The sequence below is a fragment of the Ptiloglossa arizonensis genome, chromosome 6, assembly GCF_051014685.1.
Source record: "Ptiloglossa arizonensis isolate GNS036 chromosome 6, iyPtiAriz1_principal, whole genome shotgun sequence".
NCBI lineage: Eukaryota > Metazoa > Arthropoda > Insecta > Hymenoptera > Colletidae > Ptiloglossa > Ptiloglossa arizonensis.
The window spans coordinates 17,121,639-17,148,740 of record NC_135053.1 but is presented as its reverse complement, the minus strand read 5'-3'; the positions used below and the strand labels follow the sequence as shown (position 1 = coordinate 17,148,740).

The 27,102-nt window shown below is 43.7% G+C and overlaps 1 protein-coding gene across 1 annotated transcript; it reads right to left on the bottom strand.

The window, feature by feature from the left end:
- Window positions 1-438: 438 nt before the first annotated feature.
- On the bottom strand, window positions 439-26,720 carry LOC143148393 (uncharacterized). Its single transcript, XM_076314695.1, has 4 exons — window positions 26,608-26,720; window positions 3,541-11,153; window positions 810-1,531; window positions 439-730 (listed from the first exon to the last, which is right to left on the bottom strand). The coding sequence occupies exons 1-2, from the start codon at window positions 26,718-26,720 to the stop codon at window positions 10,901-10,903; spliced, it is 366 nt and encodes a 121-aa protein (XP_076170810.1). The 3' UTR covers window positions 439-730; window positions 810-1,531; window positions 3,541-10,900.
- Between the last annotated feature and the right edge of the window lie 382 nt (window positions 26,721-27,102).

The following is a 27,102-nucleotide window of genomic DNA, read 5'->3' as shown; positions in this document are numbered from 1 at the left end:
GTAAAAATAGTTTCGCCCTCGAGCGAGCTCGTTACTCTAAAGAGAATACTTGACTTGTTGCCAGTACCCGGGGAGTATCTCGGACAATAATCCGTTAACAGCGCGGTATTGAAACTGTGCACGGAAATTCTTGTTTCGGGGAGTAAAATCTGGATCAATTCCGCGGGAAACAAACCATGGCGAGAAGGTTACTTGTGACAATTAGAGAATCGTATTATCTAGGGAACTAACCAGTAGAGGGTGTCGACATGTGGAAAGTATAACATGTATGGATGCTAGACGTAAAAATAGGAAGAAATGTTAATGTTGATGTATCTTCCAAGTGACGTTTTGTGAATCGTGCACAGTACATAAGACGTATGTTCGTATGACGTTTTTTACCTATTTTAAAGCGTATATTTAATTCTTGAAATATGAACACGTATTTATTGATCACCCTGTGGAGCCACAAGATGTGATATAACAAATGATTGGCATGCTAGTCTCTCTATCTCGTGACTGGAACTACGTTATCACCGAGTAGAAACTATTCCCATCGAGAGGATACCCCCTTGATGGTTTCAGATATATTTCGGACAATTTTGCGTTGCATTGGATTTAGGGTAATCGCGTTTACGCTCCAGCAGTTCCATCGGTTCTCTCTGCGGTGTAGCAAAGATTCCGCTCGTAAATTGGAGGTCTTCCCGTGAATTCGGCAGAGCATAATCGAGTCCCGTGGTTTCTGTGATCCCTGAAACCAACGACCGGTCACGTTTCGCATCGACGAATATACAAGCACGTCGGCCAAGACAAATAACAATGGATTATACCCGCTGATATTGAAATAAACATTTAGCAACCCCTGAACGTTTTCAATTCGCTCGTTTCGGTGGTTCTAAGAACCGTTGAGCACTTTGTGCAGAAAAAATCTCAACTCTAAAACAAAGAAAAAAAATTAAAATCGAGGCTTACATAATTTATCGGATCAAAAATTAATATTCGTAGTTAAGAAGCTTCTATTCAAATTTCTCTAGACTACATTTTTAATCTAAAAAAATCTGTACTCATTTTCTTTTTTTTTAAACCTGTTTTTCTTATTCCTCAAAGCATATTTTTTACATATACTCTTCGCTCTTCATTCTCATCCACTTTTCATTCTCTATTCTCGTAGTATAACCAAATATTTTTATTCCAAGAAAATTCTATTTCTCAAGGAGACACAGCCGAAACTTTTAAACGATAAACACAACGTACGTCGTTGTACTAATTGGTAAGAAAAAGTAAAAATTAAGAAAAAATCGGAGCACCTCGTTCGTTAGAAGACGATATTTTTCTCCAATCTTCTGTACGGTCAAACGACGAGGTAATTGTTTGTCCGTGAGTCCGACGTAAAATCCGAGTCAATTAGGCAACACGGTGAAAGTAATTAGTTCCGAGGAGAAGACCGGCTGGGATCTTTATCAAAGTTAGCCGGGAACCGGTGGAAGTTCTGCCAAGTGCGACGATACTCCCGATCGAACACCGGGGCTTCTGAATTCCATTAAAATGGATTCTACGCAAAAATTCATACCAATCAGGCGGCAAATTGTTCGCTCTTTCAGCCGCGGGACACTCGAATGAACACGTTTGCCCGGCGCCGGGAGGGAAATCGAAGAAATCCATTTTTAATGGAATCAACCGTCTCTTTATTAATCAACGCGATTCGAAGCATTCCCCACTGTGCATCCTAATATTGACGCCATGGAATATTACCCGTGCTCGCAATTCAATAATTTTAATCGCGTCTGCAGTGTCCCTCGAAAGGACAGGTCATCGAGAAAAATTAAGTTAACGTCCGTATTGTGCGCCAGTGGTGCAACGACGTATTCTATAGAGAACATTGTCTTGCAAATAAATAATACCGAACGCGAGGGAAAATTGAAGAAAAATAATCGTGCTCTTTAAAAGGCAAATTTCCTTCAATAACACCGCTTTGAGTTCGAGTCTACGAGTAATGTTAGTATGGATTATGGTCCTGCGAAAGTATAATATATTATAATGGAAATTGACGCGAGTTCAAAAATGTTCTGTGGATCTTAGTATGCCCCGTGTATCTTAATTATCGATTTACGAATGGCCGAAGAAAATGTTCGGTGTTCTCAATAATCTGCTGTGCGGAGTTGAGGAGTTGACCTTCGAAGCTAAGATGAGTAAAAACTGGAAAAAAAATTAGAAGGAGAGAGGTCAATCTAAGCATCCATATCACGGGTTTCCCATCAGGTTCGCAGTAAATGAAGTTCTAACGTGAATAATTAACCGGATGGAGAAAGAAATCGTACACGGAGTGAGAATACTTAACAAAAAGAATACATTTCGCGAGCACGAGAGAGAAGCGCACGGAAATGTTAATCCCGATACGTTTCACCTCTCGACGAGAAATCGCAAGGCGCGTTGCCCTGATAGTTCCGTGACTTGGCCCTGTATATTTCACCCTTCCAACGGGCCCTTTCACTCGTCTCGGCACGCTCGACTACGCGCGAAAACCCTCCCGGGCAGAATTCCATTTCCGTTTCGCCCTAAATAAGGCACGAGCTTTATTTTCTCTCCGTCGAATTTTATTCCGCTCCCATTATACACGTTGCAGAATAAAATCGCGCCCCCGAAGGATTTGGCCGTCTTAACGTTACGACGCGGCCGTAGCAAGAAATCTTCGCGTTTCGAGAAACGTCTGACGCAGCCCGCGCTTATCTGATTCTCTCCCCCCCCCCCCATCTCCCTTCCCCCACCATCAATCCCGTGGAACGCGACACGGGGAGTATCGAAGCGCGACGTTGCACGAGGAGACACGAAAAAAGGGCGCTTTAAATCGAACAAAGGCTTTCACAGTAAATGGATGACGATTGTATGTACATGTATGTATATACAGGGTGATTCTGAGATACATATCTACACTTCATGGGGTTAAACCTTGGTACGTCTTATGTAACTTGGGTTTCAAACTTGGGACGATCGAAGAAAATTTTCAATGTTCCCCAATAATGTACTGTGCGCAGCTGAGAAGTTATCCTCTGGAGTTATGACGAGTAAAAAGTGTACTGTGGATCTTAGTACACCCTCTGAAATAAATTAGGAATCGTGTCGAGTGGAATTACTCGATACTGTCCACATCCCTCTCTAACGCGCTACTACACTCCCCTTAATCCAAGAGTCATCTTTTCAGCTCCCAACAGTACACGATCCACGAGAAAGGATACAAAATGGATTCGAAACTATCCATGTAACTTCGAAAAGTGAAATATCTTAAAAACAGTGAATCTTGGAACAACTGCACTTAGTACTTTCATACTCAGAATTTGCTATACTGACAAATTCCGGGCTAAACAAAAATTAATTGTTCCATTTAAAGAAACAAACTTGACATCTGGCTCTTTTGCGCTTTTAAAAACAATAATTCTTATCCTATTATATATTTCTTTGAACCTTGCAATTTTTGTGCATAATCTTTTCGCGTATTGCTTCAAAGACGAAAGTTATTCGGGTGAACAGAATTCGGGAGACACACTGTATAGACATAGCACCTACCAAAGAAGCCCCAGCGCACAGACATCTCATCCTCTCGATTACGAGCCGTTCGGAAACTTCTTTACGACGGATCCGCGGGCACGACGCGGAGAACTCGCGCCGAAACGGCGGCCATCCCGTCGCGAAATGGTCGTACCGCCGCCGGGGAAGTGCACTCGCGCGAAATCCTTCCGGTGGACGCGGAAACCACGACCCGCAGCGGCGTGAATTTTATCGTCCCGACCCAGGAATAGGACCACGTACCACGGCCCGCGGCGTCGTTTTGCAGAGAAGGAAAAAAAAAGCAAACTTCTACCCTCGTCAACGCCCCGAATCATCCACCCCTCTCCTCCTCGGTTACAACGTTCAGCTGTGCTTTTACGAGTTACAAGACACCATCAACGAAATCGTGAAATCACGACCAGTTTTCTCGGTAAAAGAACACTGAACGTGCGATCTGAAAGCAGATCGAATTGTAAGAGGTGAAACTACCAACGAGATGAACCAAACGTTTCCAAAATGTGCGCGAAAATTTACGGGATGTTACACGATGCCGCGTTGATTCTGTTAGTGTGTTTTGAGATTACAAAGCACTTGGTCCGAGAGATAAAGGTGTCTGAATTTTTGTAAAACTTATATTTCTTATGTTCTCAAAAAAAAAAATAAAAAATAAAACATACTTTCCTGGTATATGTATTTCCTTCTACACACTTAATAACACACATTCTTCTCTCCATCGATATTTGAATATTCCACACTCTTTGCATTAAAATTTTCCACAACACCACCTCGTGCTTCGAAATACTTACAAACACATTCCTCCGTTCATCTAAATCGTACAACTCCATCGAATCACCGGTAAAAAGAATCGATAGAGACGTATCCGTCGCACCTACCACCCTCGAAACGCATCGTTTCAATTATACACTCCTGAGGATCCCATAAATTAAAGAATCGGTTCGCCGGACTCCCCGTTCCTGAGCTGGAACTTTCCAGCGAGTCATCCTTCCTTCGACATCCTCCCGGACGACTTCTCGTTCCGTTCCCAAGAATCCCTCCTTTTTCCCTCAATTTTATTACGTTCTCCATTGAGCGCGTTCAGAGCCGTTGATCACGTATAAACGCGGCGCGACTCTATTTTTCCAATTCTCCTTTGAAATATGGTGGTAATCGATCGTCCAGTGACAACAATCAGCTAAAAACGCGGGATTCTATGATTCACGGGGATCTCGGTGCTATAGCTTCTTCTTTTCTTCCTACTCTTCTTCTTCTTCTTCTTCTTCTTCTTCTTCTTCTTCTTCTTTTTCTTCTTTTTTTTAACATTTCGCTCAACGCATCGAGGGTACTCGTACCCGGTAGCCGAGGCGTCGAAGCGGAAGAAACAAATCAGATTAAGTGGAGCCGGGATCGAGCGGCGCGATGCGCAATAAGTATCGTCCGCGTGGCGCGACGACGAACAGATTGCCGACTCTGAGAAGCCAGGAAGCTGGCCGTGTACGCGGGGAACGGTGGCCAGGAACCGAGGGGGGTAAGATAGATCGGGGAAATGAGAGAAAGACGAGGCTGATCAGCGCGATGTAATTTAAAAAGTTCCCTTGTCCCCCGTGAAATTGATAAATCGCGCGAACGTCTTCCCCCCACCCTTCACCGCGTACCACCCACGCCCAGTGTCCCCGTTCCGTCGTCTTCGACTTCCGTCCGGGCGTTTCTTTCTTCTCGCGAGCTGCAATCAACGGTAATCTGCTCCTACGAGCAATAAATTAAAAAAGTCCGTTTCTCCAACGTAACCGCTCACCCACACATCCGCCATCGTTGCCGCGTTTTACCGGTTCGCGCGAAAATCGACACGAACTTTCGACGAATACGTAAGCGGAACGTCTAGCAATTTCTCAGTTTTCTAATGATAAAGTGGCCGCGTGGGATGATCGAGATGTCCCATTCCCATGATAAATCCCGTTGACGCTCGCCACCGCCGATGATAAACGACAAAGCTCGACGCTCGACGGAGCCCCGCTACTGATGTCTCATTGAATGTTCCGTTCGACGCTCGAGACGGTTGCCAGGCGTAGTGGGAAGTTGCGGAGGTGTTTGCTCGAGAGGATTTTTAGGAGAGTTTTGGGAAGATTTTGAGAGGATTTGAAGAGGATTTAGAGAAGATTTTGGAAGGATTTTGAGAGAACTGAGAGAATTTTTAGGGAATTTTGAGAGGATTTTCAAAGGATTTGGGGAGAATTTTGAGAGGATTTTTAGAGGGATTTTTAAAAAATGTTGCGTGATGGGACGTTTGATCGCGAGAATTTTGTAAGAATTTTGCGAGAACTTTGTGAGAATTTTTACGAGAATTTTGCGACAATTTTGCGAGTGCCTCGTTACGGGTGGCCTCGAATCGTTTTTCGAGATTTTTACACATCGCAATGGTCACGAGTGTTCCGCGTGTGGTCTGAGCACCGATTCGTGGAAAAATTCCAACAATTGACGAAACGGTCTCCGAATTCCGAATAGCGTGCACGTAAATCCGATCATTTTTTTTTTTTTACTTCTTTTCACAATAGGGAACATTTTAACGGAAATTTTACAAGCGAATGCTTCGAAACATTCCGTGATTTCAATCGTCGACAAATTTATATTTCGTGGATAAAGATGAAATCTTCCGTTCTTTAACCCCATTTTTTTAATTTTTTTTTTTTTTTTATTTTTACGTATGATGCAAATGAATCAACTTAGTACTTTCAAATTTTCGTTGTCCACCTCTGTAGACATATCTCTTCCAATTATAAATCCAAAAAAAAATAATACTACTTCCCGTACAACCTCTAATGATCAATTTACTCCAATCTCAAGCGCCTCCAATCCATTTCATTACACTCTCCATGAAATACTTCCGAAAATTCCAAAACTCCAACACTCGCTCCCAATTTTCCTCTCCCTCTCTCCCTCTCTCTCTCTCTTCCAACATTCACTTCCCCTGGAGTCCTTCAAACCCACCCCTCACCAGAGCCTCACTTTTCCATGCAATCTCATCTCCTCCAAAATCACCTCCTCTATCGATCCCTGTTCTCCACACGATCATCCGTACCGTGCAACAAACCCACCACTGTTAACGTTACTATAATCCCTTTTACGGAATCATCCAGTTCCTTCATTGTGAACCGTAACGCTCGGTATCAGTCCTCTCGCAACAATAACACCTACGCAAATTCCACGGACACAAATCCACTCGTGCAATCTCGTATTCCGAAATTCTTACGACGACATAATGCACGCGCCCACGCACAGACACGTACACACTCACCTGGCGAGAGCTCGAGGGGGTTTAAAATGTAAATGCAAGAACGAAAGAGGCTCGACCGGCCAGGCAGCCGCGTATTAAACATTTATTCGCGTTTGTCCCGGCATTAGCCGGTTATATTTATGCGTATCGTGTACCACAGCGCCGGGATCCATTGTGAGCGCTGCGCTAGGAATATTCGCGGACCCCGGTTGGCGTTCGCGCGAATAAATTCGCGCGGCTCGCGTAGTATCCGGCGGCGAATATCGGTCGTATTTCATCCAGGTAGACCCTCCTAATGCACGGTATAGACCGCGTTCCCCGGATAAAGGAACCGCGAAAACGTTTCCTCGTGGGTATTAGCGTCATCCCTTTGCCGAAGATTGATGGAGCTATCCTGACAGGGATAGCTCCTCCTTCGCCTCTCTATGTTTGTGCGCGTCCCGTTCCATCCTGTCGTTTCGCATGGTAAAAAAAAAAAAGAAAAAAAATCACCCTCCATTGGGTGGTGGCCCTCGATGGTGGCCCCCTCCAGCACTGGGTGAATGGTTACAGGTCGTGTCGATATTTATCACGGAGTTCGATATCGTCGTGGAGTGAAATAGAGAGTCATACATCGGGAACAAATCCAAATTAAGGAATGATGTAGTCCGACGTGGAGAGCGTGTACACGTTCGGATCGTGTGTAGGTTTTAAGCGCTCCGATCGTAGATTTTGATAGGGAAGGTACCACGAGTCACGAGGGAGGTTCGATGCCTGACGCCCGGTGTGTATTGATATTTCACCACTGGGGTTTATTTGTTGGCTTTCGAACAGAGAGTATCTCGAGTCTCCCTAATCCTTTGGTGATAGTTTCTGTATTAGTTTCTTTTTTTCCGGGTATTTTTCGCGATTAGGGTGTAGAGCATTCATATTCTAACGAATGGTTTATTTGGTAGTCATAGAGCAGAGAGTATCTGTATTTGCTCTAATCCTTTGGTGGTAGCTTTCATAGTCTTTTTTTTATAAATTTTTCTCGATAAAATCAGGGTATCTTTATTTTCTCTGATGCTTTGCTGATTATCTTTCTAGTTTCTTTTTATAGCAACGAAATAGAGAGATACTTGGTGTATAGTATTGAGATTCTAGCGAAGGGTTTATTTGCCGGTGATAGAGCAGTAGAGCAGAGAGTATTTGCTCTAATTCTTTGGTGGTAGCTTTCCTATTAGTCTTTTCTTGGTATTTTTCTCGATAAAATTAGGGTGTCTCTATTTTCTCTGATACTTTGGTGATCATCTTTTTAGTTTCTTTTTATAGCAATGGAATAGAGAGATACTTGGTGTATAGTATTGATATTCCAGCGAAGGGTTTACTTTTCTGATAGAGCAGAAAGTATCTGCATTTGCTCTAATCCTTTGTTGGTAGCTTTCCTATTAGTCTTTTCTTTGTTTGGTATTATTGCGATAAAATTAGGGTATCTCTATTTTCTATAATGCTTTGGTAATCATCTTTTTAGTTTCTTTTTATAGCAACGAAATACAGAGAAAGCTAGTGTAGAGTATTGATATTCTAGAGAAGGGTTTATTTGCCGGTGATAGGGTAGAGTATCTATATTTACTCTAAACCTTTGGTAGTAGTTCTTCTATCCGTTTCTTTTGTATCTTTTGCGATAGAATTATAGTATCTCTATTCTAGAGAGATTAAATACCTCTAAAGAGATTCTATTCTCTCTATTCTCTCTAATACTTTGGCGATAACCTTTCTTTTATATTCCATCTATACATTGATCGATTACTAATAAAATATCCAAATGTGTTTTACACTAGAGTAAATTTCAAGCAAAATTACTCGATGTATTTTATTGTATTTTTTACTCTAACGATACAATACCCTCTAAAGATACTATACACCTATTATCTTCAACGTTGAAAAACATTAATCGTTGGCAAACAAATTGCCTACCTTTCTCTAACTTGGAACAAGTTCGTAAATTTTATTTAAATTTGACCGGTACAGTAAAACTCCATTTATCGGAACTCCATTAATTGGAACGGAATTTTCGTCGGTTCTCGATTTAGCGAACTTCTACCGGAGTTCTATTATTCCAACTACAGCCCAACGTTACTCCAGTTATACGGGCATCTGCTACGAACGAAAATGAAAACGAAACGTATTCGTGCGTTGTAGATACGTTTCAGTGACGATGTTTCAATTACATTCTCGAACAATTGTACATAAATTGTATTTCGTGAACACAGCTTCTAACGACAATTCAAAACTCGATATTTCGGAAAAAATTGTAATCTTAAAAATATACGAAACGTATAAGGAAACTTACGAATCTCTCCATTCAGAGTATTCTGTATTGAGAAATCGACGAAGACATACTTAAATATACCGTGGCGTCGAATTACATCGTTCCTTAATTTGTAGTTTTATTCCGTAAAAATTATTCTATCGTTACATCGAACTATCGTGGAAAAATTCTTTTTCAAGCGGACGAGAATCGGGAAACCGCGATTTCCGCGACAACGCAACCAGAATCCGCTTGCATTTTTATTTTTTTTTCGATTGGCTCGATGCGCGACTTTTCGAAACACCGAGTTCGCGAAAGCAACGAGCGCGGGAATTTTCGTAATTGTTCGGATCAACTTCGCGCGTCACAGCAGTCACGTTCCATCGCGATCTCGTTTCCATGGCGTACGAAACGCGGAACGGAATAAAGCCGCTCTTTCGGCCAACCGAATGGCGAGCTTGTTAACGACTCGTCCGACTTGCCCGTGTCATAATCTTTTATGCTCTTGGTTCGACACGTCGGGGATTTTCCGATTACCTTGGTAGAATTCAACGCGAATAACATACCACTGGAAATTTAACAATTTTTACCTTTTTCGTCAACACTTTTGTGACTACAATCTCTTATAATTCTCCACGAGACACCACGTTTACGTACAATGAGTGACTATAGCTGCTAGTCACGTCCTCCTTGGGTTTGTTACGAACCCATTTTCAACGATTGAGTAAGTTTATTAGGAAATTGTAAATACCTTCGAAGGAAAGTTCTCTTTTTTCTTTCGAATATCATTGCAAAAGGAAGGTTTTGGACGAAAGGGTTAAAAAGTTTTTTTTTCCTTCAAAATCGTCGCGAAAGAAACTTTCTTCAATAAAAGGGATAAAGGAAAATTCGTTTCGTCCAGGAAGTATCGCAGAGAAAAATTTTTGGAGCGAAAGGGTTGAAGAAAAATTTAGTTTCTTTTTTAAATTATCGAGAAAGAAACTTTTTTTAGCAAAAGGGATAGAAAAAAATTCTTTTCGCCCAAGAAGTATTACGGGGAAAATTTTTTTGGGCGAAAGGTTCAAGAAAATGTTCTTTTCGTCCAAGAAATGTTGCAGAGGAAATTTCTTTGGGCAAAAGGGTTAAAGAAAAATTTCTTTTTTAAATCATCGCGAAAGAAGCTTTTTTGACAAAAGAGATAAAGAAAAATTCTTTTCGTCCAAGAAATATTGCAAGAGAAAATTTTTTCGAGCGAAAAGGTTAAAGAAATGGTTACTTTTTTTTAAATCATAACAAAAGGAACTTTCTCAACCATAACACAAGAACCATTTACGGTAATTCGATTCCGTATTCGATGATTTTCAAACACACAAGGTTGTTCAATAAGTATTATCGTTTTTTCCATCGTAAAAAAAATACTACGACACTTCAACTTTGAATAACTACAAGTATACAAATGAGTCGACAAATCTGCACGAAATTTCGCACATGTTCATCGAACAATAATACCATCATTAGAAAAAATAAAACACCGAACCGAATAACTCAATTTCTTATCGAAACTTATTGAGCAACCCATTGTTACACGATTCGATCGAACAATCTGTTCACTCTTTTCAACAAAAGAGTCAATCGTTCCATCCGCGTTAAAAAAAAAAAAAGAAAAATGTTGAAAAATCACGCGCAAACTGTAGAAAATCCTCGAATAAAAATTCAAAGATCTTCGAATAAAAGGATACACCGTGATTTCACGCCAACATCCTGGTTCCTCGTTCCGATATTTTCCAAGCAGAAAAATCCACGAGATCCAACAGGCAGGTGATTAAAGGAACAGCTCCGCCGATGCACCGTGCCGGGATTTATATGCAATCCCATTCGCGTCGGTCGTTCCTGTAAATATACCGAGGTTTCGGTAAGTTCGGTGTATTTATGACGTGAACGTAGCTGGGATTCCAAACGTTCGATTCCAAAGCGGCGATACTTTCCCCGTCTCGTTCACCGAAAGTAGATTTGTCGTCTCGTAGGGGCTCACTAAATTCTCCCCGATTTCCTCCGCGAACGTACGACCCTGGCTGGGGGATTCTTATAAACTGGAAGCACTCGCCGGACAGCCTGGAAAAAGAACGAGACACACGGTTGTAAAAAAGCTCGGTAAAGCGCTTTTCTATCGGAGATGTCCGTTGAATAGCTCGCGTTACCAACGGACGATTATATAACGATTTATTGGATCGTATTTCACGCCGGGTGGACAAATTTGCGCGACGATCGACGACGAACTGATTTTTCCAGCGACAATAAACCGAAAATTGCGCATCGATTTTCAGCTTTCGAGAAAATTTCGTATTCTTCGCACGTGTACGGTTGCTCGCGCGGCTGACCGTCGTTGGTCGTTTCTACTTGTTCGTCGTGAGAACATTGTCGATGTTTTATCGAATGTTTAACCTCTCGTCATGGTATTGAATTTTATAAAAGAATACCTATTGAATGAAGACGGTCAGTCAATTATCTACGATGATTCTTGTTGTAACTCTGTGACTCCAACTTAACGAAACACTACGATCGTGTTGTAGATTCGTTTTAGTAATATTTTATACAATATCGTTCTGGTAGTTTTTTATAAAAACTCTTTGTATTGGTCTAAATGCGCTAAGGTTACATTTAGATAATACCTATAGACAAATTATATAAAAAAATTGCGATTGATCTACGATTTTGATACGTGAACTTACATTTGGACGTGTCTGACCAGGCACCGGGACAATCTACTTATTTAATACGTTGAGCGGAGAAGTAAGTAGATACGGTGCGCAATGGTCAGACACGCGTGCCCCTTTTCGAAATTTATTTTCTCGTGAACGAGGGGTTGTACGGAAAAATTTCTTTTTATATTTTTTACTCGTTTTTGAACGAAGAATTAATTTCTCGGCTGAAGAAAATTTACACTCGAACACGGTTCTGTGGAACACCCGTTTAAATAAAACTGGTATTCTGTCTTTCCTTTTATATTGAGTTTAAGTATCCACTGTAGTTTTGGGTAAGTGTTAATAATAATAAGTGATATTGTATGTACATAAAAGGTCATACAATAGTCTATTATTTTACTTCCCTCCTTACCTAAATAATCAAAGGAATAAATTCCAGACACTATCAAGGAGAAACGAAATTAGAAATTTTTATTCTGAACAGAAATAGTAAACAAGGAACAAACACGATATGTTAAATAAATAGTCTGTTATTTTGTCTGTCCCCCTACCAAAATGAAGGAACAAATCCCAGACATTAAATGGTAAATAAAATTAAAAACCTTGAGTCTGAACAAAAATAGTGAACAGGGAACAAACACGATACGTTAAATAAATAGTCTGTTATTCCGTCCGTTTCTCTAGCAAAATAATCGTAGTATCTGAACAGAAATAGTGCAGAGGAACAACGTGGTATTTTAAATAAATATCCTGTTATTTCGCCTACAGCCCTACCGAAATAATCGAAGCAAATTCCAGACACTCGACATGGAAATAACAAAGTTCGAAATCTCGAATCCGGACTGAAATCAACGGAATTATGAAATCACGTAATGGCGCTACTTAGAGGCAATTTCTAGCTACGATTCGTCCGGGTGGTTCTCGGATTATTCACCGGTGACACGCGATACACTTAACACGTGACATATAGTGGTGGTCCGCGTACCAATGAGAACCAACCCCGAAAAAATAACGTTCCTCGTGTCGTCGTCCATCGCGATAACAATCGCCACCGATCGAAGACGCGTTACGCGTCACGTGCCTGGATCCAATTAATCGAAACAACTTTCAGAATTCAATTTTCCAAGCGCGATAGCGATTGGTAACCTAATCGGCTCGCTTCTCCAAACAGGTGTACGTACGCGCGTATCGATGACATAAACTGGCCCCGAGCAATCACGCAGGAAATAGGTTAATGGGCTCCGAAACGGTGGTCTACAGGCAGATTCACACTTCTGACAAAACAGGTGCTTCCCCTATTGCGATCGTTACGTTATCACCGAGCACCGACCGCCCTTCTTCATCCTCGTTTCGCTGTCTGTGCACGCCTGTTCGACCAACTACGCCGTGCGAATTTCGCGGAGTCGGTAACCCTGCCTGTTCTCTGTTTGCCCGGAAGTTCCGGCCGCTCGTGCAACCTGGAGCCTCGTTTAACCCCGATTCGTCTATCGGGCGACCATCTCGTCGATTAAACTCGTCGAACGAGCGAGCCAAACGGACGACTATGAAACCCAGGTTGCAGTTACGCGAGATCTCCGGGATGCAGTGGATGATGTCACGAAAGTCAGGATTCGGAAGAGAATTTGGAAATTTATAATTTAAATTTAACGTGTGGGTATGGGTGTGGGTGTGTGTGTTTATTTTAATAGTTACTCTAATCGATATATATATTTTTTGTTATTTATTTATTATAGTGACTATTAAAATAAGTAACAAAAGAGAAGAAAATAATAATCACACGAGTACGTGAAAGTCATAAAATTAACGTAAAACGTAACATGAAACATAAAGCTTGTTCTCATGATACGTGTTCGATGAAGACCAATGCTCATGCTCATGTTAATGATCAGGACTCATGTTAAAATTCTCCTCGTGTTAGATTATTTATTATTTGCCTATACTAAAACTGGAATCTTTAAACTAAAGTAGAAGCTTCGAAATAGTTGTAAGCCAGTGCTACGAATTAGATGCATTTTCAATTCGTATGCATCCAAACGAATGCACATATTCGAGCAATTGAATCCATATATAAGACACCAGGATTTGTCAGACTACCCTAAGTTTAAGTTTTTCCGAAAAAAACCTAATCTTCCACGATCGACGCGTCAAGAATCGATAATAAAAAAAATAAAACAAACCAATTTTGACGTCCAAACGAACGCATTATTCAATTCATAATACACTACACTCTATTAACCGCTTTAAATTCAAGTTACTCTGAAAAAGACCTAACCTTCCACCATCGACGCGACGAGAATCCATAGAATTTCTTTCTCGGTACAACTCCACCGCAAAAAAGAAAAAAGAGACAGAGAGAGAGAGAGAGAGAAAAAAAACCCTGACCGATTTTCACATCCGATAGGACTCACTCCGGTTCGGAACCGATGGTTTGCGCTCTCGCGCGATTCCCTTTTGGTTTTTCGCGCGCACGGGACCGCGTTGAAACTCGCAACGGGATACGCAACAATCGTAGACCGTACGATAAACGGAAAAGCAAAAACCAATGGTACCACCAGCGGTATTGGTGATCGTGCGGCGTGTCGGTTGGTCATCGATCGACGCGTCCCAAGGGCGGAAAAATTTTTCCGCCCGCGTCCCACGCACGGCCCGGGAGAGAAGCTAATCGAGGCAATAGAACAGAAGGAACACAGTTATCGACGCAGCGATCGAGTCAATCGAGCGGACCGGCTTAACCGTGCTAGAAACACCAAGTGGTTACCGTTGAAACTGGCTGGAGGTTAGGCTTGGTGGCCGCTCGGGGTGGTTTTGGTATAGATGGATATAGAACAACGAGGAAACTCTGGAGAGGGAGGGGACAGGGGGTAGGGAGAGCAGACGGGCCAGGAATTTATCATTTCGTAGCTGAAGTGCCGTAGTGGCGACAAGGCTGAAATTGCAGTATTTGGGAGTCGAGTGGAGGCTTGAGCGGAGAGGAATGGAGTGGAGATTGGAGGGCCACGAGACAGCGACAGAAATACAACGGTGAGGGGTAACCAGGGCCAGAAGAGGAGTAGGAACGGGGTGGCGAGTGTATGGAGAAGGAGGAGGATCCTCGTTGGTTGCGAAGGTCGTACCTGTCCGTGGTAAGGGAGAACGACAGAGACGGTGAGAGAAAAAGGAGGTAACCCCTGGTGACAAAGACAGAGGGAAATAGAGAGACAGACAGAGACCAGGGTGGAACAGTTAGAGGAAACTAACGGAATTCTATTAGAGGGACGAGGACAGCCAGAAACAAGCTGCGATCCTAAGCGACGATTCTCCTCCCCGGTAGTCCCGTTGTCCTCCACCAGTACCACCGGCCGACCCTCCTCACCGCATCTGCTTTCGATCTTTCTCTCCGTCACTCTTTAGACATTGCTGACAGCAGTCGACCGAACCGAGTGCGGGCCAGGTCTGCCTAAACCTCTGCCTACACCCGCGCTACCGCACTGCGACAATTTGATAGCTCGATCGGGAGGCCCTCGAGTATATTCTCCACCACCTCCCCCACAGACGCCCAGACCGACCACCTCCACAACCACCACCACCACCACCCCCGTTCACCCCACACACACCCCCATTTCCACCCGGTCCCTGAACCCAACGGTTGTGCACAACGTCCCAATGAAATCGTAGCCCCTTGCGATCAACCACCGCGAACCCATTAGGTTGTTCGTTCGTAGGTAGCCAGAGAGAGGTAGGCACCGCAGCGGCAATACCATCGACCAGGGAGAATTTAGTTCTCCTAGGGCCGCCATAATTTTGCGATACACACGGACCAAGGAGAAATACAGTACCGCTCGGTCGCTCGTACGATGAATTGTTGCGGCTGGAAGGGTTATCTATGGGGTTTCCCCGATGTTCCATCGGTTAAGGGTACGGTGTTCTCTCTCTCTCTAGAGTTCTCTATCTCCCTCGTCCCGCGCGTCAAACGTTCGTTACTTCGATCTTAATTCAAGACAGCGCCCCCGTTCGGGATCCGTGTCTCGGTTATCCGGTGAAGGTTTCGGATTCGAGTCCAGTTTCTACACCGACCCTCGCTTCGAGGAAACTGACGCGCCGGAACACCCATCGCATCTCCATGTAAAACGAAGAGAATCCGAGGGTATCCCCTCTCCTCTGATGCAATGGTGGCCCGAAGAACGGGACAGAGATGGATAGACGAATAGAGAAAGTACGAGAGGGAAATATGAAGATGTAGGGAAAAAAAACCGGCCTGAGAAGCACGTAGGATATCGAATCCGTAACTGTACAGATCAAAGATATCCACGCACGAGAACCTTCCAATTACGGTTGCGCCAGAAGAAGACGACGATTTCTTTTCATGCGGGGAATCGAACTCGAAGAGATCTCTCGACCGCGCGAAATGCACCTATATACTGGGAGATAGAGACAGAGAGGACGAGTGACAGAGAGAGAGAGAGAGAGATAGAGGGGTACACAGAGAGAGAGAGAGATAGATAGAGAGAGATAGAGAGAGCAGACGAGCGACGTGGAGGGCGTCAATAACGCTCGCTTCACAAAGGGTCGCGATGGGAGGATAAATCGTCGAAGAGGCACGACGCCGCAGCCTTTGTCGAAGCAACCACCTCGAGGCAATGTTCCTCCGTGCCACGCCCCGGAAACCTTTGCCTGCCTCGTGTCAATGGAGAACGCGGCCTTATTAGGATCGACGGTAATTCGTCGACGGGGATGTTTGCTGATGAGGATTTCGACGAAGACGTTGTCGTCCTGGTACGAGGGACATCGCCGCTGTGGTCGTCACCAGGGGGTTTACTGGTGGTTGTAGTGTGTACGGGGGAGGTGGGAGGGAGAGGTGGGTGAATGGACTCGAATGTGTCGCTGATTGGGGACGATTTCAACGACTGGATACATTTTCTACTCGTCTCTTGATTCGTCGCTATACATTCCGCACCGCGGAGAAACCGCTCGCGATACCCACGGGGAAGCGATCCTAATTTCAGCATTAATGGCCGTGTACGCTTCCGAGGGTCGCTACGGGACGGTGGTCGCCAACCTCGTAGGTTGGAGGTACCGAGTGTCGCGCGAATCTTGGAATTTTCAACGATTTTCGAATATTATGAACGAGGAAACCTTTCTGACGAATATTGGAACACAGTTCTATTGCTGGGTAAGTTCTCTTCGATCTGTACTCCTGTTGCACGATCATAGTCTGTGGGTGGTTCTTCGGGGATATAAAAATTGGAAAGGAACAACTTTGGTAGGTGAAGGTATACCGGAAAGGGAAACGTCGCTCTTAAGGAGTCGCGGGTAGTATGATTGGGATCTGGAGAGATGACACTTGGATTGAAGGAAATGTACTGTGTACGGATCGTAAGTTGACAACGAATCGTTATGGGTTAGGACGATACAATAGCGTGACGAAGTCATAAAGGAGATCCATCGAGGCGAAATGAAGGGATAACGAGGGAAGACTGGAAACCATTGGCGTAGACACCGGCACGGAATATTAACTGTCGGGGGAACGAATAAAATTCACGCGCCATTTCATTAACGTTCCCATCGTATTTGGGGAAAATAATTGTGGGTTTACCATTCTCTGGAACCTATGGATCCACGCTCTATTGAAATTTCAAGTGTCGGAACTATTCAACTTTTAGTCGCTTTTCGATAACCTCCTTTAGATGTGTGCTACTATATATTTTCGTTCTGAACTATCCTTAATTATATACCAAAACTATCCTTAATTATATAAAGACACTCGAGACATTCTTCGATGCAACCTTGTATCCGAGGTTTGGTATATTTTCTGATTCTACGCCTATGCAATGCTTGCACCTGACGTGGAGATCCTTCGTGAGAATTGGACGAAGCATCTAATCCTCTATCCTTTAGTTCCTAGTCAATTGACAACTTACAATCTCCGCATAGTAGTATTATACTTCCACTCCCCGCATAGAAGTACCATACTTACAATCCCCGCATAGTAGTACCATACTTACAATCCCCGCATAGTAGTACCATACTTAGAATCCCCGCATAGTAGTACCACACTTACAATCCTCGCATAGTAATGCCGTACTTACGATTCCCGCATAGTAGTACCATGCTTACGATCCCCGCATAATAGTACCATGCTTACGATCCCCGCACAGTGGAGTATCATATACACGAGGAATGCAGGCATCGGGAAATTTTTGCTCGATTGCCTTCCATTTGCAATTTCTACCAAGAAATTCATCTTTCCAACTCTCCATGGTACCATATCGGACGTTTCGGAATGCCATTGTGAAGTCTGCGACTCATCAAAAGCTACCGTGCTCCATAATCAACTATTACTCGGTCGACACCACCTTTGCTACGCTCGTCGAGTAACCACTCCACCAATTAGGAAAATGCACGTGTGTCGTGTCTCTCTATCCCAAAAGGCTGAGCCACCGCTCTACGGTCGATCAGCAGTCGTGCCTTTCCACGACACTCTTCCACCCGTTACACCTCGCGAATCGTGATCATCGCTAGTTGACGACCACTACTCCAAAGGGAACGAAATTGCTACCTCCAGCAACGAGGGCCGAAAGATGTTCGAACGTTCGTGAGAAAGGCGACGGATTCCCACGCGACACCGATTTTGCGGGATCCCTTTGAATTTTAACGGAACGCGAAAACCTCTACGGTGTGTACACCTCCATGTGGAACGATGACTCGGGTAGCTCGTCACGGTTCGACGCGAAGGAACTACCATCCGCCCCCGACCTGAAGCCGAAACTTCAGACAAACTCTGATTGCCGTATGCACCCCATCCTGCTGCACACGGTGTGTCTACCCATTGCTCGCAGGGAGCCCTGGTAAATTTGTCCGCGTACAGGGAAATCCTCCAATGAAGTTCTGACACGGACGGCCCGTCTCGTTTGTCTATACGCCGCGCGTTTACACGCACACTGTCCCGCGTTTCGGCGCGTCAGTGATTCGTACTGGCTGCCAAAAGGGTAAACTTTGAATACATTACGTAAGTACCGACGTATGTATTTTACGTTCCATTATACTTAAATTACGTACACGGTGATTCATAATGACCGCATTCACGGATGCGTATCGCCCGGTACCTCCTCCTCCCCTCCTCCAGACCGGTGACAACGACGATGACGACGAAACAACCGTAAAAATTACCGAGAGATCGCCCGATGGTGCTGCTGCCTCTCACTCGCGAGCGTAGCAACGCGCGCGCAACCCTTTTCACGGACAGTTGGAGACTTTCGAATGACCCTATTAATTTCCCCGGCGCGCGCAGTTTCCGCTACCCTAGTTCTCTCCATTTACCTCATTTTGTTCCCTTCGCACTCGATTCTCCATTATTATCGTCACTCGGCGGTCCACCGAGGCGAAGTACACAGAAAGTGGGCGTCCTGAAGCCCAGTGACAGGGTCCATTAGAAGCGGTTTACTTAGGTCCTTTAGGATTAGTCCCGCCTCTACTTCCTGCTACCCGTCTCTCTTTATCTTTCCCTGACCGACCGGCTACGAGTCTACGGGGTGTTTCGAAAATCAACCGGCAAGAATCTACGCGCATGCTCCGCTGATTGCGAGGATGAGCGAAACGTTGAATGAACGTTGACGCGGGGACGACACTTGTACAGGTTATGAACAATTTCTGTTCTCGGTTCTTGCGACGGACGGAGAAACTTCGGGGAGTTTGGAATTGTGACGAGCGAAGTCGTTTCGGGTTCGGAGTTTTATACGCGAGGATACTTACGGGGGTTGTTACCGCGAGAGTGGAACAACCCCTCGATAAAACGATGCGAATTATCCCCACCGCCATTGGAGATATTACGGTATCCCAAATGCATTTCAATTAGACTTACGACTCGACGACTAGCTTGGCTGATGACTATGGGAACAAAAGTTAGTTTAATATTTTTAGATTTTTTTATGTAACGACGAGAGAGCATTGCCAAAGTTATGGTGAGGTTTTCCCCGTGAAAATGAGTCCAAACACGGCTATATTCGGACTACTTTTCATTTTTCGTGGTAAAAATGATTTTGAAAAATTTTTTACACGATTCAAAATAGTCCGAACAAGGTCGTGTTTGGACTTATATTCACCAGGGGAACATCGCAAGTTCGTTGATATTAGTTTCGTGTATTGTAAAAGGGTTAGTTCCATATTTTATTTTTCGATTGTCCTTTTTCTTAGATTGTTAGATAAAGGTACCGTTGCAAAAACGACTCCTGTCCCAGTCGTGAACACTTCTTATTCTCATCGGAACAGGAATGCTCATTGAGTTTAGAGTTACAAGCGGTAAAGTGGGCGGATTTAGGATTAGAGTCGACGGAGCTTTATACACGAGGTTACTTACAAGGGTTTCTACCGCGGCGGTGGAGTAACCCCTCGATATAAAGACAGGAATCATCCCCACCACCATTGGACATATTACGGTCTCCCAAATAGCATTCAATTATCTTTACGACCCGTTGAATTGCTCGACTGGCGCCTAAGCGAATAAAAGTCGGTTTGTCAGCCATCGATAAATAAAATTAAAATTTCTATAGTTCTCTATGTATCTTATCGAGAATACTCCCAACACATTGGAGAGATTTTCCCTTTGAAAACAAGTCCAAACACGACCATATTCAAACAACTTTCGATTTCCCGTATTAAAAAATTTTCCAAAAATATTTCGTCGAATTCAAAATAGTCCGAAAGATGTCGTGTTTGGACTCATTTTCACCGGGAGAAGATCGCAAATCCATTAATGATACTCTCAGGTACTATAAGAAATCTAGTCATCAAATATCTCACCTTCGATCAATTAAATATCTCTACCTTTTTTTTTTTACATTTAATCGACCCTTTGCGCTCAAAGTTTCTTCGCTGTTGTAACCTAGAATCTCTTAACCAAATACTTCACAACAAATTTAAAAATGAATCGTACAATTACTTCGAAGTGTCATCACCAGAAAAACTAGATCGAATTAGGCGACGATTACGAGTTGCCACTCGAGCGCAAACTTTGAAACGTACGTTCTACTCGCAAGAGTAGAATCCCTGTGTATTTCCAAAGCACCCGGTACGTCGGACTACGGCTCGGTCGGAGCCCCCTCGTCCAGACGAGAAACACCCGGCAGGCGCAAAAGCGTCGCCGACGGAATCGCGGTGTCGCGGCGCGAACACGAGCAATTTTCCTCGTTTTCTCGAAAACAGCGTCGCGCGCCTCCGGTTCGTTACGCGTTACGCGGCGAGCTACTTTGCCGGCTACTTTGCAGTATCAAAGCAACAAAGGGCTACTTTAATTTGAAACGACGACGAACGGTTTTCAGACCCCGACCCAGTCTCTGTTCGCTTTTCTTTCTCTCTCTCTCTCTCTCTCTCTCTCTCTCTCTCTCTCTCTCTCTCTCTCTCTCTCTCTCTCTCTCTCTCTCTCTCTCTCTCTCTCTCTCTCTCTCTCTCTCTCTCTCTCTCTCTCTCTCTCTCTCTCTCTCTCTCTCTCTCTCTCTCTCTCTCTCTCTCTCTCTCTCTCTCTCTCTCTCTCTCTCCTTTCCCCTTTCTCTCTCTCACTCTCGCGAAAAGGAGGTGCTCGTTCATAAGGAGGTTCCTTAATTAAAAAAATTTCACTTTGCATCTCAAAGTAACTTCCCCGTTTTATCCGGGGCCTTAATAACTGCGCGGGTCCGGCGCGCGCGCCCGCCAGCCGACACCGGAAGTTTATTACGTCTAATACCTTACTGGGCGGCTACGATGAGATTTTTCCCCTCCTCGGCGTCGAGCTATTACTTGAACTCGCCTTTTCTCGCGCGACGGACAATGGACCCCGTATATACCAAGCAGCCACCAGTGAGAACGACGATGACGACGACGACGACGACGACGACGACGACGACGACGACGACGACGACGACGACGACGACGACGACGACGACGACCGAAACATACGGAAATTCAACGCGTGCCTTTCGCGACTGTAACTGACTGTAGGGGTAAAAGGTGGAGTAAGGGAGATGAAATAATTTATCGAGTTACTCATCCCACCAGTCAGGAGGGTCAAAAGGAGCGCGATATTTAACCAACGAGGAAACGTTCGACGACCGGGCAACGGTATTCCGGAAGCGAGTACTCCGTAAACAAATTTTGTATTCACTGTCGCCGCGGCCGCGTGTTTTCCTCCGTGTCGCGCCGCTCTCACGGCTTCCGGTCGCGTTCGTCTCTATTGGTTTTGCGAAACTCCTCGTCTCGTTTGCATTCGCGCCGCGGCGAGTTTTTTCGTGCGTCTCATCCCCGATTTATGTCCGATTTATGCACCCCCCCCCCCATCGTTTAAAATCTTGTGATAGTTTGGAGGGGGGAAGGGGGAGGGGTATGAATTTTTGGATTCAGTTTCGCGTCACCAGAATCGTCTACCGGGTTTTTCTACGTCGATCGAAAGTTACGAAGTTCGACTTTCGAGTGTGCTCGGGAATTAAGAGGAATAAAGTAATGGCGCGGGAACTGACGCCATTAGCATTTCCTCGTAAATTCTCGATGAACTGTGAATTATTACCGGTATGATTTCTGCGCGGTGGTCCGCAAGAGCGTTAAAGAAAGAAGCGGAAAGTTCTCCACACCAGAAATACTTATGTGGGATACCCATTGAGCCAAGAAAACGATACGAGTATATAACCTAAAAAACATCGATCGTATTGTACGTACCTCGTTATAAGTTTCCACTCGCACCTCACAAAAAGACACAGTACATCGAGAACGTTAAACAAAGAAGCAGGAAGTTCTGCACACCCGAAATACTTATGTGGGATACCCATTGAGCCAAAAAAACGATACGAGTATATAACCTAAAAAACATAGATTGTATTTGTACGTACCTCGTTAAAAGTTCCCATTTGTACCTCACAAAAAGACACAGTGCTTCGAGAACGTTAAACAAAGAAGCGGGAAGTTCTGCACACCCGAAATACTTATGTAGGATACCCATTGATCCAAGAAAACGATACGAGTATATAACCTAAAAAACATCGATCGTATTTGTACGCACCTCGTTATAAGTTCCCACTCGTACCTCACAGAAAGACACAGTGCCTCGAGAACGTTAAACAAAGAAGCAGGAACACCCGAAATACTTATGTAGGATACCCATTGAGCCAAGAAAACGATACGAGTATATAACCTAAAAAACATCGATCGTATTGTACGCACCTCGTTATAAGTTCCCACTCGTACCTCACAGAAAGACACAGTGCCTCGAGAACGTTAAACAAAGAAGCAGGAAGTTCTGCACACCTGAAATACTTATGTGGGATACCCATTGATCCAAGAAAACGATACGAGCACGTGGAATGTGCTCGTGAACCACCCGAGCTTCCAGGAAGATTGATGACCGATCCAGCGATCGCTGGCCGGTGGATCCTTTCTGAGAAGTTTTTTCCCCGCCCAGACTTAATAAGGCGACTCGTCAGGAGGGATGAAAACTTCGCCGACGAACCCCACGGCTGTTGATCGCGGCGACGAAATATAGGAAAGACCTGCCGGAAGGGCTCTTAATACTTGCCGCGTTCTTTCGTCGTTACCTATCAACGGATAGGCAAAAGGATAAGGCTGCGAGTCGAGTTACCTAGCTACGTAAATTGGCTTAAAGGATTTCGTCCTCGCTGAGCTTAATACTCCACGTCCTGCTCGTTATAGGTCCAATCTACCTCGGGGTCCAAGGGAAAATCTGATTCCGCGTTGCATGCACGCAACGTAACTCCTTTGTTATTGCGAATTACGACAGAAACACTTCGGATTATGCCCGAGTATCGATAGTTCGTTCACCTTTTTCGAACCGGGCGAATCGCGTGACTTTGGCGAGCAATTAAATCGCGGCCGAGCGTTCAACTTCGAAATTGGATGCTCTCAGAGGTGTTACGAGTGTCTCGAAGGACTACACAGGGGCTTCGAGAGACTATTTTGCAAGGGTTGGGAAGTTTCTAGTTGTACAATTATTGTGTAAGAGACACTATTGAATTTTTTTTTATACAATTGTAGAAGGGAAGAGAAATTACAGATACTGTACTATTCACGAGACTTTCGAGAACCTCTGGTTTGGAATAATATTTGTTTGTGTATCTACCCTGAATTTATTCTTATGCATTCATTTTTATAAAATTTTACAAAGAACGATAACTTATCACGGATATTATACTACCTGGAAGACTTTAAATAAATTTTGGGTTCGAATAATAGTCGATTACATATCCACTCTGATTTATCTAATGTAACAAAGAACGCGTCCTGTGATTTAAAATTAATAATTGTTGGATGACGTGGAAAGCGTGAAAACTCGCGTGGAAAACTCGGGAAAATTTCCAGGAATTGCGAGCGAGGTTTGAAAGCCAACACACGAGACGATAAGCATCTTATATCGTTAACAGCTTATTTCCAACCACAGACTTCCAGACGCGTGGCGCAAGATATGCGTGTTTAATACCCGTCTATGCTGAACTTAACTCAATCTCAAGATCGTGGCTCCCTTTCCACATTCCTCGGTCTTGCAACACACATAAAGCGAATCGCTTTGCATTGATACCGTGGAACGTCTACGTACATACCAACAACCAGAACCCCGCGTTGATAATGCTATTCATATTCCTCGATTATTTGGTAGCAAATAATTGAATTTTTTCTCAAAATAAATGATTTCTTACAATACAATTAACGAATCTTAATATCACACGTACTCAAGATTAGAAAGTAAACCGTGTACTGAGCTATCTTTTGAATTTTTTTACTGGATTGGTACCAAAAGAAAAGAGAAACGATCCACATTCTTTAAATTATTTACAACCCAACACACGCTGTCATACATATTCAAACTTAAAAAGAAAAATACCTAAAACACCATTTTCTGACATTTTATCAATCGAGACACGCGTGTACAAATTTTTTACCAACGATACGGACACGTTTCCATCATTTCTCTCCGAACAATAAGCTTTCAGTTTCACTTTATCTTGTTACCGACGCGACCGAAAGAACCACTCGCGAATATGGCGGAATTGTTATCCACGACTCAAAGCATTCGCGCGAAATTCGCCGTCGTATTTTCCCAAGCCGAGTTCACCATAATAGACGCTTTCTTTGCTTTCTCAGTAAACAGTCCAGGCATAGAGCTCATTACTATACAGTCGTCACGCGTCGTAAACAATGACGTCCTCCCCGCCTTCCCCCCCGAGCTGTGTACGCAGCTGTTCCGCGAAACGCATGGAAATTATAAGTTTTCGCGCTTAACGAACCACTAAGACGCGGGACGACGTGTACATTGAAAACAAACGTGCACCAACAACGCTAAACGCGGGGAAAAATAATTGAAAAATCTCGACAGTCGTGTTCCCCGAATTTTGAAGACGTTGTTAATCGTGCTTTAATTTTTCCCTCTTAAGATTGATAAAGAATGTAATCGACTATTATCTTCTCGAAGATCAAAGAATTCTGTATTGCAAATTTATCGTGACTATTGTAAATTAGTTACAAATTTATTGCAACTAATACTACTGTACATAATCGACTAGTTAAACTTTGAAATGAAATAATATTTTCGCCTATTTGAAAAAAGAAACTTACCTACCAGTGGACTCCTATTACACGAACCTACCTGGTTATCCAAACTGTTCGCTATAAGCTTCACAAAAATGAAATTCTACTGTATTTCGATTAAACTGGATGTAAAATAATCTATACATGTTTAATGGATCACTAAAATATATCTACTACTAGTTTATTCGCATTCGAGTTTAGAGATATACTATATTCATTCATCTCCTACAAGCCTAACAACACTGTAGTCTCTCTCTTCTATTTTTTTTTTTCAAGAGGCCTTTCTCCAAAGAAGATGGTTCAAAATTTTCCAGAATTTCTCTAGACTACATGTACCAGACACAACTTCCACGATTATTTGCAAGACTTTAATATATCTTCATATTTCGGAGGACTATACACTAAAACGAGTGAAAATGTCCTACAAACATACATCAACACGCCAAAACGAGTAAGAAGGTTCTACAAACATACGTGAACACACCAAAACGAGTAAAAATGTTCTACAAACACACGTCAACACGCCAAAACGAATGAAAATGTCCCACAAACATATGTCTATACACTAAGACAAGTAAAAATGTCCAACAAACATATATCTACATACTAAGACGAATAAAAATGTCCCACAAACATACGTCTAGACACTAAGACGAATAAAAATGTCCCGCAAACATACGTCATCACACCAAGATGAGTAAAAATGTCCCACAAACATACGTCTAGACACTAAGACGAATAAAAATATCCCGCAAACATACGTCATCACACCAAGATGAGTAAAAATGTCTCACAAACATACGTCTACATACTAAAACGAATAAAAATGCCCCACAAACATACGTCAACACACTAAGTCGAGTAAAAATGTCCAATAAACATACGTCAACACACTAAGCCGAATAAAGATGTCCCACAAACATACGTCAACACACCAAGAAGAATAAAAAATGTTCCACGAACGTAGGTCCTTACTTTTCGTGTTACGGACAATCGCAACGTCCACAAAAATGGCGTTGTCATCATCGATCGCGAGGTCCCCCGTAGCCACATGTCCTTGAGGCTCGCCTTAACGCACACCGCGATTGATATTCGTGGCTCTCGCGACGGAATCAATAACGCCACGTAGATTTCGACGGTGGCAAGGTCGAACATTCGAAATGATCCCCATGGATCGACGGAAGTCGGATAATTAAATTAATCTTTAGCCCATCGGCGTTCGGTCTCAATTAAGCCGGCAACGTCGAATTAACACGCAACGAAATCCTATTACGCATCGAATCTCCGGTTCGAGCAGCGTGTAGACAAAGCTTATTACAATGACTTACCCGTGCATTACCGTGTGCACCAGCAGCCGGCTCCTCCAATTGCTCCCTCTTACGCGAGCCAGCCACCAGCACAAACAACGAGCGTTTATCCTGTTCTCTCGACGGGCCCACATCCCGATTTCCCGCTATCCATAAACCACCATCCGAAATTCCAAAGCACCGCGCCGCGCGCACGCCGCGTCAGGCTTATAGCCGGCCGTCCGCAAAACCGTAAACAGCCCTTAAACGCGCCCTTAATCCTCACCCGCCCGTGGCTTCCTCTATCTATATACAGGGTGTCGCGTAGAGCACGACGACGGAATATTAGCGAAGGTGTACTGAAAAATATTTAGATAATTTCGTTGAGTCTCGGATGGCACTTCAGAGGTAAGTCTTCTGTTAGTTAAACTGTCAAGGGTGTTTCGAGATCAGGGTTTTCTTTTTCTATTCTTTTTAGTGTAGGTGTAGAGTGTTCAGATGTAGAGTGACTATGCCAAGGGTGTTTCAATATTAGGG